Source organism: Scyliorhinus canicula, chromosome 1 (genome assembly GCF_902713615.1).
Source record: "Scyliorhinus canicula chromosome 1, sScyCan1.1, whole genome shotgun sequence".
In the NCBI taxonomy this organism is placed as follows: Eukaryota; Metazoa; Chordata; class Chondrichthyes; order Carcharhiniformes; family Scyliorhinidae; genus Scyliorhinus; species Scyliorhinus canicula.
The window spans coordinates 271,397,325-271,412,532 of NC_052146.1; the positions used below are offsets into that span (position 1 = coordinate 271,397,325).

The following is a 15,208-nucleotide window of genomic DNA, read 5'->3' on the forward strand; positions in this document are numbered from 1 at the left end:
TTAACCCCCTTCTGTTGACTGGCTTCGCAACAGAACAGCAGGGAAATGTTCTAATCGGAATGAGTAATAGCATTTAAAGTATTGAATTTCAAAGCATCATTTTTGGTGAGGTGAACTAAATGAATTAGGCATACAGCAGGTGTAAGCTTTTTAACCTTTTGAACTTGGTAGCTGCATTTCTGAATCCACCCTGCACAATAATAATAAAAAGTAATTTCCTGCTTACTTATTATCATAACTCAGTTCACTCATCTTTTGAACAGTTATAAGTCAGAAAATAGTTTTGGTTTTGCTGCATAAATTCAGGCCATTTAGGTTTAAATCTGTTTGATTTAAATTGTCTGTTTGAAGATACCATTATTATTGAACCCTTTAAATTTGCTCATGGCAAGTTATTGGCATTCTTTTCCTGCCTTTGAGGGTGCTATTTGTTCAAGCTGGTGTGCATGTTTTTGAAGATAAAGGTGGTGCAGTTACTTTAACGGTAATTTTTCAATGTGTTTACAAATATATGTTTACAGTATGTTATTTATGGAAGGGGAGGATATTTATTAAAATGATCAATTATATTGACATGGATTGAATATTTGACAAATAAATGATTAATGACTTCATGTACTTTCTTGGAGGAAAAAGTCAGAACGATAAACAACCTAGAGATTGGCATCTCTGATTATGTCTGTTACATTGAGCTAAAATAGAACAAGTGCAAGTTCCACACAATTGAGAAGTGTACTTGGTGTTGAGCAAGCATTTCCTCGTGATCAGGAATTGCAAGACCAAAATCTGGTAACCTCGAGTAATGAGATCAAATGGGGCAAAGGTCACCTTCACTCCAACCTATCTTGAGATCCAGTTTCATGTTGTACCAAGAGTGAGTGTACCTAAATCAATAATTCACTAAATGAATAATGTCCTGTATAGAGCCTGCACTTGTATGTGTCATACATACTTCTTGTGTTGCTTGTCTGTTGTATCTTTTTAATCATATTTTGTTGATAATACCCCTTCTATAAAATATATTTTCTGTTAATTTATCGCGAGCAACGCTATAGTTTTAAAAAAAAAAGGCTGCAGGTTAACCAAAAACCGCTTTCATTCATTTTGGCTCCATTGATAACTAGAGTAGGGATAATGGGCCTATCTCTGTAACCTCATAGAGCCCCACAACCCTCCGAAATATAGGCAATCCTGTAATTCTGGTCTCTACAGCCTCCCCAAATTTAATTGCTCCACCGTTGGTGCCTGTGTCTTCATCGACTTCGGCCCTAAGCTCTGAAATGCTCTCTCTAAACCTGTCCATCTCTTTATCTCTCAACTTTTTAAAGATGTTCCTTAAAATCTACCTCTTTGACCAAGGTTTTGGCTGTCTGACGTGATATTGCATTATGTGGCTTAATGTCAAATATTGTTTTGTAATGCCCCTGTGAAATACCCAGGGACTTTGTATTGCATTGAAGGTACTGTAAGCACAAATTGTGTGAATTACTCCCACTCCATCATGTAATTGAAGGGGATTGGATAGAATTTCTTGCAACGTTGTCCCAAAAAGAATCAAATTACTGTGTTCATTCAGACACCACTCCTCTTCTAAAGTGTTCCACAGTTCCTAGTAGTCACAACTTGGATGCACGCAGTTGCCTTCTAATAACCATTTGATGGAAAATACAGAGAACAGTCATGCATTTTTGTTAAGTTCAGTGTGGTTTGATCACATTAATTTGAATATTTAGTGTGACATGATTATCCATATCAAATAGCAAGAAATGGATTGCTCTGTACTTTCAAGTTGAATGTGAATTGATTCAATACTCTGAGTGGTTCTATCAGATTTATAATGCGCGAGGCCTTTTCCTATTGTGTGCCTGTTAAGATTGAGGCTGTAAATATTGTACTAGAATTTCTTTTCTTTTTAAAAAAAAGCAAAACTATTTTTTTTGGACACCCAAGTACTTTTAGACGTTCCATGTATTTCTTGTTCACTTCAGTAATCAATTATGTTAATGAAATATTCCATGTCTAGTTTCTTTATTATTTAATTAAATGTTATATACATATAATACGGCAGTGGACTAGCTTGTGTTTCCAGTGAACAAATATTTATTAATCAGCCGCAGAGCAGAATGTCAAACAGTGGTCCATGTCTCCATATGTGTTCGTGGTGCTTTACTGGGAGTGGGCAGGGGTCATCATTGCTCAGGACACCAACCAATATTAGTTGTGTGCTTAATCTAAATATCACCAACCTTTTGCTTCATAAGTGAAATAAAAAAGTGAAAAACTTAACAGTCTGACCTGACATTCAACCCAGCCTCAAACTTGTATTGAATGCTTTATTGTGATGTGCTCTTGTGGTTTCCAGCCTGAATCCACTCTTACCATGGCTAATGTTATGAGTGTCTCCTTTAAAAGTTTAAAAAATCTCTGACATGCACATCAATAATGTTTCAAAATCACCTTCTTGGAGATCAGAATTTGCTCTAATTTTTCCCCCCAAAGATTGCCATATCCCCTGCTCTGAGAGGGTCCAGTTCACACAGCGGCACAGGAAATATATATTTTTTTGTAACAAAGATCCTTGTGGACTGAGCAGAGCAATTAATTTAGTATGTGTGCACGGGTGTCCTGCCCTCATCTTTCTGCAAGTGTCAGGAGGAGGATTGTGGCTGACTGTAGTGTGAAATTTTATTCAAATTTTGTTTATGTATCCTGAACTTCATTTTATATGATTGCACTGTGAAGCCCATAGAAGTATGTCAACATTTGCACAGATCCTCCACACAAAACATGAAAACTATTGCCATAAGAGGAAAGTGAATAATGTGAACTGAGTTACAAAGATAGTAATCCAACCAAGGGAGTGGTTGGGAGGATGTTCAAAACTGTCAGAACAATTTATGACCGCATTTGAATTATGAGTTTGGAGCAATGCGTTCAAATCACTTGGACTGGTTTTTGCTAGACAAAACAGTAGATTGCTTCATCATCAATCTATTGCTTCCTTCACTGTTGTCCACTTTGGCACTGTCACAGTTTATACATAGTTTCATTCATACCTGACCCAATGCAACTTGCCCACATCCGACAATGGTTTCTCCGTTACTTTTTTGACATTCCCTCTTGTCCCGCCTTTAGCCATTTCATCTAAATCCTGCTGTCAAGAGTATTTTTTCGTACCCATGAGGTCAACTTCCAAATGCAAGTTCTGGTCTCCTCACAATAGGAAGGATGTGGAAGCATTGGAAAGGGTGCAAAGGAGATTTACCAGGATGCTGCCTGGGTTGCAGGATAGGTCTTATGAGGAAAGGTTGAGGGAGCTAGGGCTTTTCTCTTTGGAGCGGAGGAGGATGAGAGGCAACTTAATAGAGGTTTATAAGATGATGAGGCGGATAGATAGAGTGGACGTTCAGAGACTATTTCCTCGGGTGGATGCAGCTGTTACAAGAGGGCATAACTATAAGGTTCAGGGTGGGAGATATAGGAGGGATGTCCAAGGCAGGTTCTTTACTCAGAGTGGTTAGGGTGTGGAATGGACTGCCTGCTGTGATAGTGGAGTTGGGCACTTTAGGAACTTTCAAGCGATTATTGGATGGGCACATGGAGCACACCAGAATGACAGGGAGTGGGATAGCTTGATCTTGGTTTCGGACAATGCTCGGCACAACATCGAGGGCCGAAGGGCCTGTTCTGTGCTGTACTGTTCTATGTTCTATGTTCTAGAAGTACCTCTTCATTTAACCTTTATTTAGCCAGGCATGTCAATTGAGAACCAATTCTCATTTACAATAACAACATCTATGCCAGCACTTTTGATTCCTCACCTGTTCCTGTAGTATTGAATTGTTTGTCCATTGTAAAGTTGTGGATAAACAAAATATTTTTCCAGCTCATCAGTGTTAAAGCCAAAGCTACCATATTTGTGTCTTGCCAAAATATTACATCTTTGCCTTTGATTCCAGTCTCCTTCCTGCCTTCTCACAGGCTGAACTCAATCCACAATCTCAGATTGATTTTCAAACCCTACAATCAAAGACGAAGATTACTATTTACCCATCTGAAATATATCTAATCTCCCCCATCTGCCCTACTGCTGAAATTCTGATCCTTATAATTATTGCCGCCTGACTTGGTTTCGGCAACACTTTGGGCGGAATTCTCCCAATCCACGAGCAAACCTGGCGAGAGTCAAAAAGTCACAAACCCTTCAGCGTTAAATTACGTTGCAATTCTCCCAGTAGCAGGTTGGTCATCCCACAGGCTGGTGGCATGAACACCATTTGCATCCCATGAATGCTCATTAAAACAGCTGTCTGCTGATGTCCCATCAGGCATTCCAATCTTGAATTACGTAAACAGGAAATCACATTGGAATCAAATCCAATTGCTGAAGTGGGGTGTGGGCACCTCGCAAGTGATGGGCTCGGTGGGGAGAAGGTGGTTGAATCGAAGAACTGGGTTGTTGACATCCTGCACAATATAGTGAAGATGGGTGGGCTGAAGACAGCGACATGAGTGTGTTGGGCTGGTATTTAAATATGGCAGGACCTTCAAACCCATCTGCTGAGGACAGGTGGCAAATCAGCTGCCAACCCACCTGGAGATTGGGAGTGGAATTCGCTTGCGCATAATTAATGAGCTTGCAACTGCAGAATCTGGCGCAGGATCTCACCATCTGGTCAGTGGGACTGGTGTCACTGGAGTGCCCACTTAGTTTCAAAATGAGAGAATTCCTCCCTCTGTTTGGCAGAATCTTAAAAGTCCAACCCATTCAGTCAGCATTAATATTTCACACTAAGCCGCATTCACCTATTGGTTCTGCCTTTGCTGAGCCGCATTGACTTCCCATGATTTTTAAAACCTTGTTTGTTCTTCCTTTATTCCGCCACTGAGCTTTCAGTTTCAACTCACTGGGATTCTCTTCCAAAGCTTCGCCACCTTTTTACCTCACTTCCCTTTCAAATCCTCTTTAAAAGTTACTTACCAGTTCAAATGAACCTTTGGTCCCTTCTAATGGTTCTTCCCCCAATTTCTGTTCTGTTCTAACCCCATGATTCTCTGCACCACCCCAGATACTTGGTTACATTAAAATTGTTGTTTTTGTACAAGTAATTGATGTTTTGGCAGTGTAACCCTTTACCAAAAATGAAGACTGAAAATAAACAAGGATTTTAATTAAATTTGAAAAGGAGGGGAAAAGGTTCAACAGGCACACCAATCACAAGGAGTAAATAGGTAGAATGACCAATGATAAATATTACACAGATGATTGTTTAAATGCTGGCTCCTTCTCTTGTTCTTATCTGGAGAATTTAATTTCCCCTTATTCCTTGCAATCTAAATCTTAGTCCTTCCTTCTGGCCATCTTTCTCCCCCCCCCTGTGGTTTGAAGTTTCAACAGACTTTTCTGCTATAGTATTACAAGATAAACTTGGAAGTTAGTGAAATGACAGAAATATTGAATAGTTCCTTTGATTCGCTATTTTTCAGGAAAACTAATGACGTGGCCATGACATGAGAAGAGAGATTAAATAAAAAATGAATTTAAAATAGAAAGGGGAAAGATAATTGATAAGTTAATCAAAATTAGAGAGATGGTCCAGATGAATTGCATCTACAAAGATAAAAAGTTAGGAAAGAGATAGGAGACTATTACAAATATAAAGCAATTAATTGGAAAAATAAATAATGACAAAAGACTGGTGGACAGTTGATATTATTCTTACAGTTTAAATAGGGTGATAGGACAAATCCAGGGATGATAGCACAAAATTAAAATACCGTAGATCCTGGATAACTGAAAATAAAACGAGAAAATACTAGAGATATTTAGTTTTGGCAGAATCTGTGCAGAAAGAAGCAGAGTGAATGTTTCAGATCTGTGATCTTCCATGAAAACAGTTCATTGAGGGCGACACGGTAGAGCAGTGGTTAGCACTGCTTCCTCATGTCGTCGAGGACCTGGGCCCGATCCCGGCCCCGGGTCACTATCCATGTGGAGTTTGCACATTCTCCCTGTGTCTCAAAGATATGCAGGGTAGGTGGATTGGCCATGCTACACTTGCCCCTTAATTGGAAAAAAAACAGTTCATTGAGGAATTACAGACCTTGATGCCAGTGATAGGCAAAAAACTTCAGAAGCCATAAATATATAGAGTAGCATGAATTTCAAAAGGGAAGGTCATACTTGACCAATCGTATTAACCAAGTTAAATTGAAAAAGTAATAGTTTACAAGAGTGGATGTTATATATTTAGTTTTTCAAAGAACCTTCGATAAGGTATTGTACAGTAGACTCAATGCTCAGGTCTGAGTATTTATAGTGGGGGGGGGGGGGTCACGGGATAGGTGGTGAGCTGAAGGCAAAACAATAGGAGTTGAGGGATGCTACTCAGACTAGCAAAGAGTGGAAAGTGGTGTTCTGCAGGTATTAATGCTCAGCTCATGGGTTGTTCACAATTTCCATTAATTATTTGAGCTCTGGAATCAGATGACATCTCAAAATTTGAGGACATCACCAAATTGTGAGGTGCAGTTAATACAAAAAAAGTGACAAAATACTGGAAGAGATTAACTAACTTGCAGAATGGACATGTAAGTGGGAAGTTACTTTCAATTTTCGCTAAGTTGATGGGAAGGATAAGGAGACCATATATTGCTTACATGATCTAAATGGGGTAGAGGTGCAAGGGGATCGAGGGATATTGATCAAAAAACGATAATTAGAGACAGTGGTTAATGAGGTCATTTGAATAATTGCAAACCAAACAGTGGGCTTCATTTCTAGGGGGATAGAACAAAAAAGGAGAGAATTTGTTAAACTTGTGCCAAGCCTTTTAGTACGCACTTGTACCATTGTACATTGGAGAAGTTAGAAAACTATTCATGAAGTTGTCACAAGAACTGTGTGGATGCACTTGCCAGTTAAATGTTAAACAGGTTAGGGTTCATCTCTTTATAAAAGAGGTGGCTGATGTTCTGATATAGGTCTTTAAGGTAATATAATGGTTTGATCAGATAGTTGTTGAGAAATTGTCTTCAGTTAGAACATAGAACATAGAACAGTACAGCACAGAACAGGCCCTTCAGCCCTCAATGTTGTGCCGAGCCATGATCACCCTACTCAAACCCACGTATCCACCCTATACCCGTAACCCAACAACCCCCCCCTTAACCTTACTTTTATTAGGACACTACGGGCAATTTAGCATGGCCAATCCACCTAACCCGCACATCTTTGGACTGTGGGAGGAAACTGGAGCACCCGGAGGAAACCCACGCACACAGGGGGAGGACGTGCAGACTCCACACAGACAGTGACCCAGCCGGGAATCGAACCTGGGACCCTGGAGCTGTGAAGCAGTTATGCTAACCACCATGCTACCCTGCTGCCCCTAGTTGTGTTGGGAGCTGAAAACTGGAGATCATAAATATAAAATAATCAATAATACATCCAATAGGAAATTCATCAGAAACTCAGTTACCCAAATAATGGTAGAAGTGTGGAATGTGCTACCCTAAGAGGTGGTTGAAGCAAATGGTATTGATGCATTTAGAATTTTAGTAAAATTTCCCTTTTATGTGCGATTGTAGACAAAATTAGAAACAATACAAGGAAAAGGCATTTTTGATTATTATGAACTGCAGTAAGAGTCACAGTTTCATCAGTCTTGTACTTCCTGTCTGTTTTCTCCCCTTCAGTCTCCATAGCAAGGCGTGTTCAGGATCCACTGGCTGAGTTGGTGAAAATTGAGCCAAAACACATTGGCGTTGGAATGTACCAGGTAAGATATCCATGATCTGTTTTGCGAAGGCCGTCTGCTTCACCATCAGCTGCTGTAATAAAGTGGACACTTTTGAAACATGGCTTTGTAATTAAACATCTGCCAGTTTTCAACTATTTTTATAAGATTTGCACAGTCAACCAAATGGCCAATAAATGTTCTGAAGCTTTTTTTGTCCCCCTCAGTAGGTTTTACCATAAATGATCCAGACTCTCAGAAATAGCTGCAGCTAGATTTTACAGTCTGTTAAAAAGCCATCAGATTTACCCTGTAACACAATCCTCATAGCCTTTTCCTTTCGACATCATTACAGTGATGTGTTTCAGTGCTTTGTGTAAACTGGTACCGGATATTGATCCCATACTTATAAAAACCCTGTACTTGCATCATTCCCAGCATTGTTAATTCTTTCCTCATTATTTTGGTGATATTCCATTATTATTTTCATTCATTTTTTTGTTGAGCTGACATATATGCATTTAAACTGTTAAATTCTCATTTAATAGGTTTGTGTACTGGTTGTAAAATGGGGCACCGGTGCCATAGGATATCAAAGTAAAATTGTCATCACATTAGAAACAGCAAATAGTTTGTTTCTATTCTGCCAGTAGCATGCCGATTTGTATCATTAGTAAACCATGTCTTGTTGGACAAAATATTAGGGTTAGTGTTATTATAAATAATATTTATGGGTAGGTTATGAGTTTGCCTGGTTGGAGGGATTTTGGTATTATTTAAAATGTGATCCATTTATGTAGTCTGTTCTTGAACCAAATCCTCTTTTCAGCTTCTAAACTGATCCTCTGGACAGAGTTGCCAATAAAAATGATTTCACGAGAATATATTACCTGGAGCAGGGGGTTGAAAAATACTGTTGTAATCAAGTACTTCAAGCAATGTGTCTGTCCCACCTGAGGCAATATCATATTATGTGTCATAGTCACTGAGGCAGCTGAAACTCAAAAGAGTGCAACTTGTTCAAAAAATGTTTTGAGATGGGCACACAAATACATTGATAGCCCAGAGCTATCTGTGGCAGCCTTTTGACTCAAGACTATGGTTTATGCCTTGATGTGTTAGCTATCTGTGTTAACCATCTCTGTGTTAACCATCACCTGGTATTGGTTAGGAACCTCACCCTAATATTGCAGTCTCCGCTGCAGATGAAGACTGTGGGCTGAGGAGCACACTTTGCTGGCCTCTGTTTTCTAGGGTCCCTTCTCAGCCAGCTGAGCTTTTTGTTGCTGCTCACCACTTCCAATACCCTTCCAGTCACCTCCAGAGGTCATGTCCCAAAGTGACTACCTTCCTGTTATCTTCAATGAGTATATGCCACTGGAATTAACACGCTCCAGGACCTCTGAGATGGTGACCTTGTCCTGCCGAAGATATGCCAAGAATGCATCTGAGACTGTGAAAGTGGAATTGTTCAGCCTTTTCTCCTGTCGTACATGTTTGTCCATGTTGCGCTTGTCAGACGACAGATCCTGCCTGAACAAATCTACTCCAAATCCATCCCTGGGCAGCACGGTAGCACAGTCCTTAGCACTGCTGCCTCACAGCTCCAAGGTCCAGGGTTCAATTCCAGCCTCAGGCGACTGTCTGTGTGGAGTTTGCACTTTCTCCCTGTATCTGCGTGGGTTTCCTCCGGGTGCTCAGGTTTCCTCCCACAGTCCCACGATGATGTGGAGATGCCGGCGTTGGACTGGGATGGGCACAGTAAGAAGTCTTACAACACCAGGTTAAAGTCCTAACGGGTTTGTTTTGAATCACTAGCTTTTGGAGCGCAGCTCCTTCATCAAGTATTCGAAACAAACCTGTTGGACTTTAACCTGGTGTTGTAAGACATCTTACTGTGTCCAAAAATGTGCGAGTGAGGTGGATTGGCCAATGCTAAATTGCCCCTCAGTGTCCAAAAGGTCAGGTTGGGTTATGGGGATAGGGTAGAGGTGCGGCTTAAGTTGGGTGCTCTTTCCAAGAGCTCGATGGGCTGAATGGCCTCCTTCTGCATTGTAAATGCTATGATTCTATGAATCCCAGTGTGGTTTCAGAACTGGAAGATTTACAATTGACATGATCTTCTCAGCCCAGTTGCTGCAAGAAAAATGACATGATGAAGATAGACTGCTAAATATCGCATTCGTCGGTCTCACCAAGGCATTTGCCCATGTGAACAGTCAGTCTATTTAAGTTGCAGGAGAAAATTAGCTGCCCACCGATGCTGCATAATGTGACCTTTTACCATGAGCCCAGAGGTATAATGAGGTCCGAAAGCAAAGACATCAGATACTGGAAATGTGAAAGAAAAACAGAAAATGCTGGCACCCCTCAGCAGGTCAGACTGCATCTGTGGAAGGAGAAACTGAACATTTCAACTCGGTGATCTTTTATCTGTGGAGAGGTCTATGCACTCATGAGATGAGGTTTAGTTGGGGCACCAGTGGTCCCACGGTGGGCAGGAAAGCCGGCGGAAACTCAGCCTGGGCCTTTTCAAGGAAACCTGACCCGATTCTGTGGCAATCAGGCAGCTCATGGACCGTCTATCTTTTTAAGGGATAAGATCCCACTGCCAAGGGCTGTCGACCAATCAGAGGGCTCGCAGTTTTTCAGTCCCAGTAGTGCAAACAAGAGCGGTGGCCACTACTAGGACTGCACCCAGCCCTGAGCAGCACATGGACGCAGCCCTTAAAAGAAGGGGTCACCGGGGCCAGGCAAACTGCAGCGAGGGGGTAGGGGTGGTCGTCAGTGAGGGCAGGGGAATGTGTTACAGGGGCAACCATTGTCAATGAGAGGCCGCTTTTTGGACCAGAGGGTGCCTGAAATGGAACCTAAATGTGCAGGGAGGCTGCCAGGGTTTACCAGACAATCTCCCCACATGACAAGAGGGCCCAAATGCTGGTAAAATGTTAGCAGTGGTGGTAAGATGTCCTTAAATTACCACTTTCTTTCCAGCGTAACTTCACATTTTTTTTCCTTTTGCGGAATAATGGTGAAGTGTTGGAAGGATTCCCGGGCTGACTATCCTTCCTTGTCCAACAATCCTGTCGTTGGGCTTGAACCCAGAGCTTTTTGGGCAGAGGTCTCTGTGCCACAACACCTCCTTTGCCACTTAAGGAAATCAGTTGACAATTGGACAGGAAAGCAGTTCCCCATGTTCTCTGCTGCTGATAGAATTCCATCGAGGTGACAAGGCAGCAGGTCCTCTATCTCTGGAATCTCTTGCCTTCCAGCATGCTTCCCAGGGCCCCATTAATTTCTGCCCATGGGGCAGTGGGAGTGGATTTTCTTCTATCAGGGCATAAATTCAACAAACCTCAACAGAGAATCTAACTGCTCCCCTTGATTGCATCAGGATCATTTATTGATATCATTTTCAGGAGGCGAATTGTCAGCAACAGGCATAAAAAAATTAAGACTCTCATTTATGTAACACCTTACCACAGCTCTTCAAAGTGCACATGCACATAAATAATTTGAGTATCAAGTCATTGTTGCCGTATAAGATGAATTATTCCACTTTTTGTATGCTGCAAAGTCCTACAAATGACAATAGCCAAAATTTTACTTTTCCCACACTGGCGGGTTTTTAGGTGGAGGTTGGGGCGATAATGAAGGGACGGGATTCCCTCTGGATGTTCACTTGCCACGACCTCTTAAAATGAGGGTGAATACGCTCTGAAACATTAAACTTTCCAGCATTTAAAAGCGTGAATATTGTATATTGTTTTAAAAGATAATGAAAAATCCTGGTGCCTTGAGATTTGCTTTGTGCAACAAAGAATTATTACAATAGCTAACAATATGTAAAGAGGCGAATACAGTATAACATCTTTAAAATTAAAAACAACTGTTCGTGTCTACGCAACTCTACTAATGCTGAGAAGTCATCTAAATTCTATTCTGAGTGGAGACCAGAAGTCAGCAACCTCCTCTTTCTCATTAAAATAAACAAGCCTTTCACTTACTTCTGCAGCATGGTAGCACAGTCTTTAGCACAGTTGTTTCACAGCTCCAGGGTCCCAGGTTCGATTCCCGGCTTGGGTCACTGTGGAGTCTGCACGTTCTCCCCGTGTGTGCGTGGGTTTCCTCCGGATGTTCTGGTTTCCTTCCATAGTCCAAAGATGTGCAGGTTAGGTAAATTGGCCATTGTAAATTCTTCTTAGTGTCCAAAATAGAACAGGTGCCAGAATGTGGCGACTAGGGGCTTTTCACAGTAACTTTATTTGAAGCCTACTTGTGACAATAAGTGATTTTCATTTTCATTTTCATTCAATAGGTGGGGTTAGTGGGTTACCGGGATAAAGAGGATAGGGTGGAAGCGTGGGGCTTGAGTAGAGTGCTCTTTCCAAGGGCCGGTGCAGACTCAGTGGGCTGAATGGCATCCTTCTGCACTGTGAATTCTATGAGATTCTATGATTCTGACTCGCTGAATCGATACAGAACTCTGTTGAATCTACCATTCTAACTTGGGAAATTTGTAGCTCTGGCAAATCTTAATTTATATCCTCTGCAGTCTCGGGGGCAATTTTCCCAGCCCGTTTGCTGTGGGCGCAAACCCCGATATGGCTGCTAACTCTTTGAGAGAACCGAACCAGGATTTGCACCGCAAATGACACACCAGAATGAGATCTTCCCCAGTCTCTGCCAATGGCGTAATCAGGTTCACATCCAGGGAGGGAGTAAACATGATTACCACCAATTTGCATTGGCACATCGACATATCTTCCGGGGAAGACACACGTTCGCCGCGTCGCCTGCGTGATGTCACCCCAGTGGGAATCACTAATGTTCTCCAGCAATCGGGATGACCACGCCGGGGGCCCAGAGGTCAGTATAGTCCCCAGGTGTCAGGGACATGGCACTGCCCTCTGGCACCCAGACGCTGCCAACCTGGCCAGGGGAAATGCCAGGTTTGCAGGGGTCAGGGCCTGCAGCTAATGCCATTGGGGGACTCCCACCAAGCCCTGATGTCACCAATGGGGAGGGGGGAGGAAGGGTAGAGGCGATGGCAGCAGTGCTCAGAAGCCTTGATACCGGTGATGCTGGTGGAAGGGTGGCACTGAAACCCTGATGTTACCGATGGTGGTGGGGGCCCTTTACTTTCACTTTGAGATTGGGGCTCTTTTTTAAAATGGTACCCTAATCTCTGTAGAGCTGAGCTTGCCGGCACTATGAGGCCCTGCCACAGTGATGGCGCAAAATATGCCCCCTGCTTTTTTTGACAAAGTGTCACAATATCTGAGGAGAAAAAATACACTAATTTGCAGAGAACAAATGCTTCTGTATTAGTCATTTCTCTATGGATATGTTGTTAGATAGTAAAACCATTTGGACAGCACAGTAACATAGTGGTTAACACGGTTGCTTCAGAGTTCCAGGGTCCCAGGTTTGATTCCCGGCTTGGGTCACTATCTGTGCGGAGTCTGCACGTTCTCCCCGTGTCTGCGTGGGTTTCTTCCGGGTGCTCCGGTTTCCTCCCACCGTCCAAAGACGTGTGGGTTAGGTAGATTGGCCATGCTAAATTGCCCTTAGTGTCCAAAAAATGTTAAGTGGGCTACTGTGTTATGCGGACAGGGTAGATATGTGTGTTTCAATAGGGTGTGCTTTGTAGGGGCCGGTGCAGACTCCATGGGGCAAATGGCCTCCTTCTGTAAATTCTATGATTCTATGTGAAACATTAAGAGCCAGATCATGGCAAGTGGCATCTTCGATGAAAGCCGTCTCTTGCCCAGTTTTCTCATCTTGTCATTGAAATACCACAAACAAGTCCTGAAAATAGTTTGTGTTGCCTGCTTTCATCATCATTTGGAAAACTTTTCCCATTTTAAAAACAATAATGGTTCCTGTTTTTCAGAGTTATGAGCTTGCACCTTGTCTGACCCCAGTTGATTAACTTAAAACAGTGCACTGTGTTACTTTCTCATCTTACCATCTTTATCGCAGTAGGTTTGATAAGGCAACACAAGAGTAAATTTGGGTCTTGTTGCAATTGCAAATGTAGTTGGATTGATGCTCTGCTAGTCTGGCAACACATCCTCACCTGTGAATTTATCGATCTCTGCTTTTTCAACAGAGTGTTTTGTAAACAAAGTTGAGTCTCTCTTTTCGTGGCACAAGAATTTATGTGATGCTCCAAGGCTTTCCATCTTGGCAGGTTCATGAGCTTTAGCTTTCAACAGGCAGCTGCAAATTGAGCTTTTCTGAACTCTTTTGTGACTGAGTTATCTGTTCGGGCTCAGTGGTAGCCTTTGAGCCAGACGGATGTGCCCTCAAAGACATATTATCCAGACACCTCAGTGCAATATTGAGAGTTTACTTTCGCAGGTGCTGTGTTTCAAAGATAAATAGAGATCCCTTCTGCCCTCTTGGGCAAGCATAAAAGATTTCATGTCACTATTCAGGGAAGAACAGAGCACTTATTTTGATGTCCTGACCAATATTTATCCCTCAACTAACATCACTTAAAAATAAATTATCTGGTCATTATGTGACAGAATAGGAACTAACTAACACTTTTTAAAATAAAAAACATATCCTCATTACTACATGGGTGGCACGGCAGCACACTGGTTAGAACTGCTGACTCACAGCTCCAGGGATCTGGTTCGATTCCTGCCTTGGGTGACTGTGGAGTTTGCACTTTCTCCCCATGTTTGCGTGGGTTTCCTCCGGGTGCTCCGGTTTCCTCTCACAGTCCAAAGATGTGCGGGTTAGGTGGATTGGCCATGCTAAATTGCCCGTAGTGTAAGGTTAATGGGGGGATTGTTGGGTTACGGGTATAGGGTGGATACGTGGGTTTGAGTAGGGTGATCATTGCTCGGCACAACATCGAGGGCCGAAGGGCCTGTTCTGTGCTGTACTGTTCTATGTTCTATGTGCAGGTTAGGTGGATTGGCCATGCTAAATAGCCCCTCAGTTTTTAAAAGGTTGGGTGTGGTTATGGGGATAGGGTGGAGGCATGGGCTTAAATAGGATGCTCTTTCCAAGAGACGGTGCAGACTTGATGGGCCAAATGGCCTTCTGCACTGTAAATTCTGTGATTCTATATGATTCTATTACTAAATTTTAAACTGGCCCTTTTGGCTGAACAATGACAATAGGATTGTTGGCCCTCTGAGTTATTGTCTGTGACTTACAAGAACAAAATAAGTAGTGCCACAGTGTCGGAAATGTCACACCTCGTTATATCCAAGGAGCTTCTAACAGGTCACCTGGGGATTGCACAGCCCAGCTTCAAAGGGAGTGTCACAAAAGCCATCTACATTTGATGAACCAGGCTCAGTAGCAGAGTCAGAGAGTCTACTAAGCCTATTAAACATTCCTTAAAAGCCATAATGTAAGACATTAGTAGTCCTGAAGACCAAGCCTTATTTCCAAACACTGGGTGATGTGAAGAGGTATGGTAACTTGCCATAAGACATTGGCTT

General features: G+C 42.2%; 1 protein-coding gene across 1 annotated transcript in view; it reads left to right on the forward strand.

Annotated features, from left to right (window-relative positions):
• The window catches only part of srbd1 (S1 RNA binding domain 1), a 341,334-nt gene that overhangs the window by 173,604 nt on the left and 152,522 nt on the right, over positions 1–15,208 (forward strand). The window contains exon 17 of the mRNA XM_038813261.1: positions 7,699–7,781. Coding sequence (XP_038669189.1) covers positions 7,699–7,781 — 83 coding nt within the window. The remainder of the gene's footprint in view (positions 1–7,698; positions 7,782–15,208) is intronic.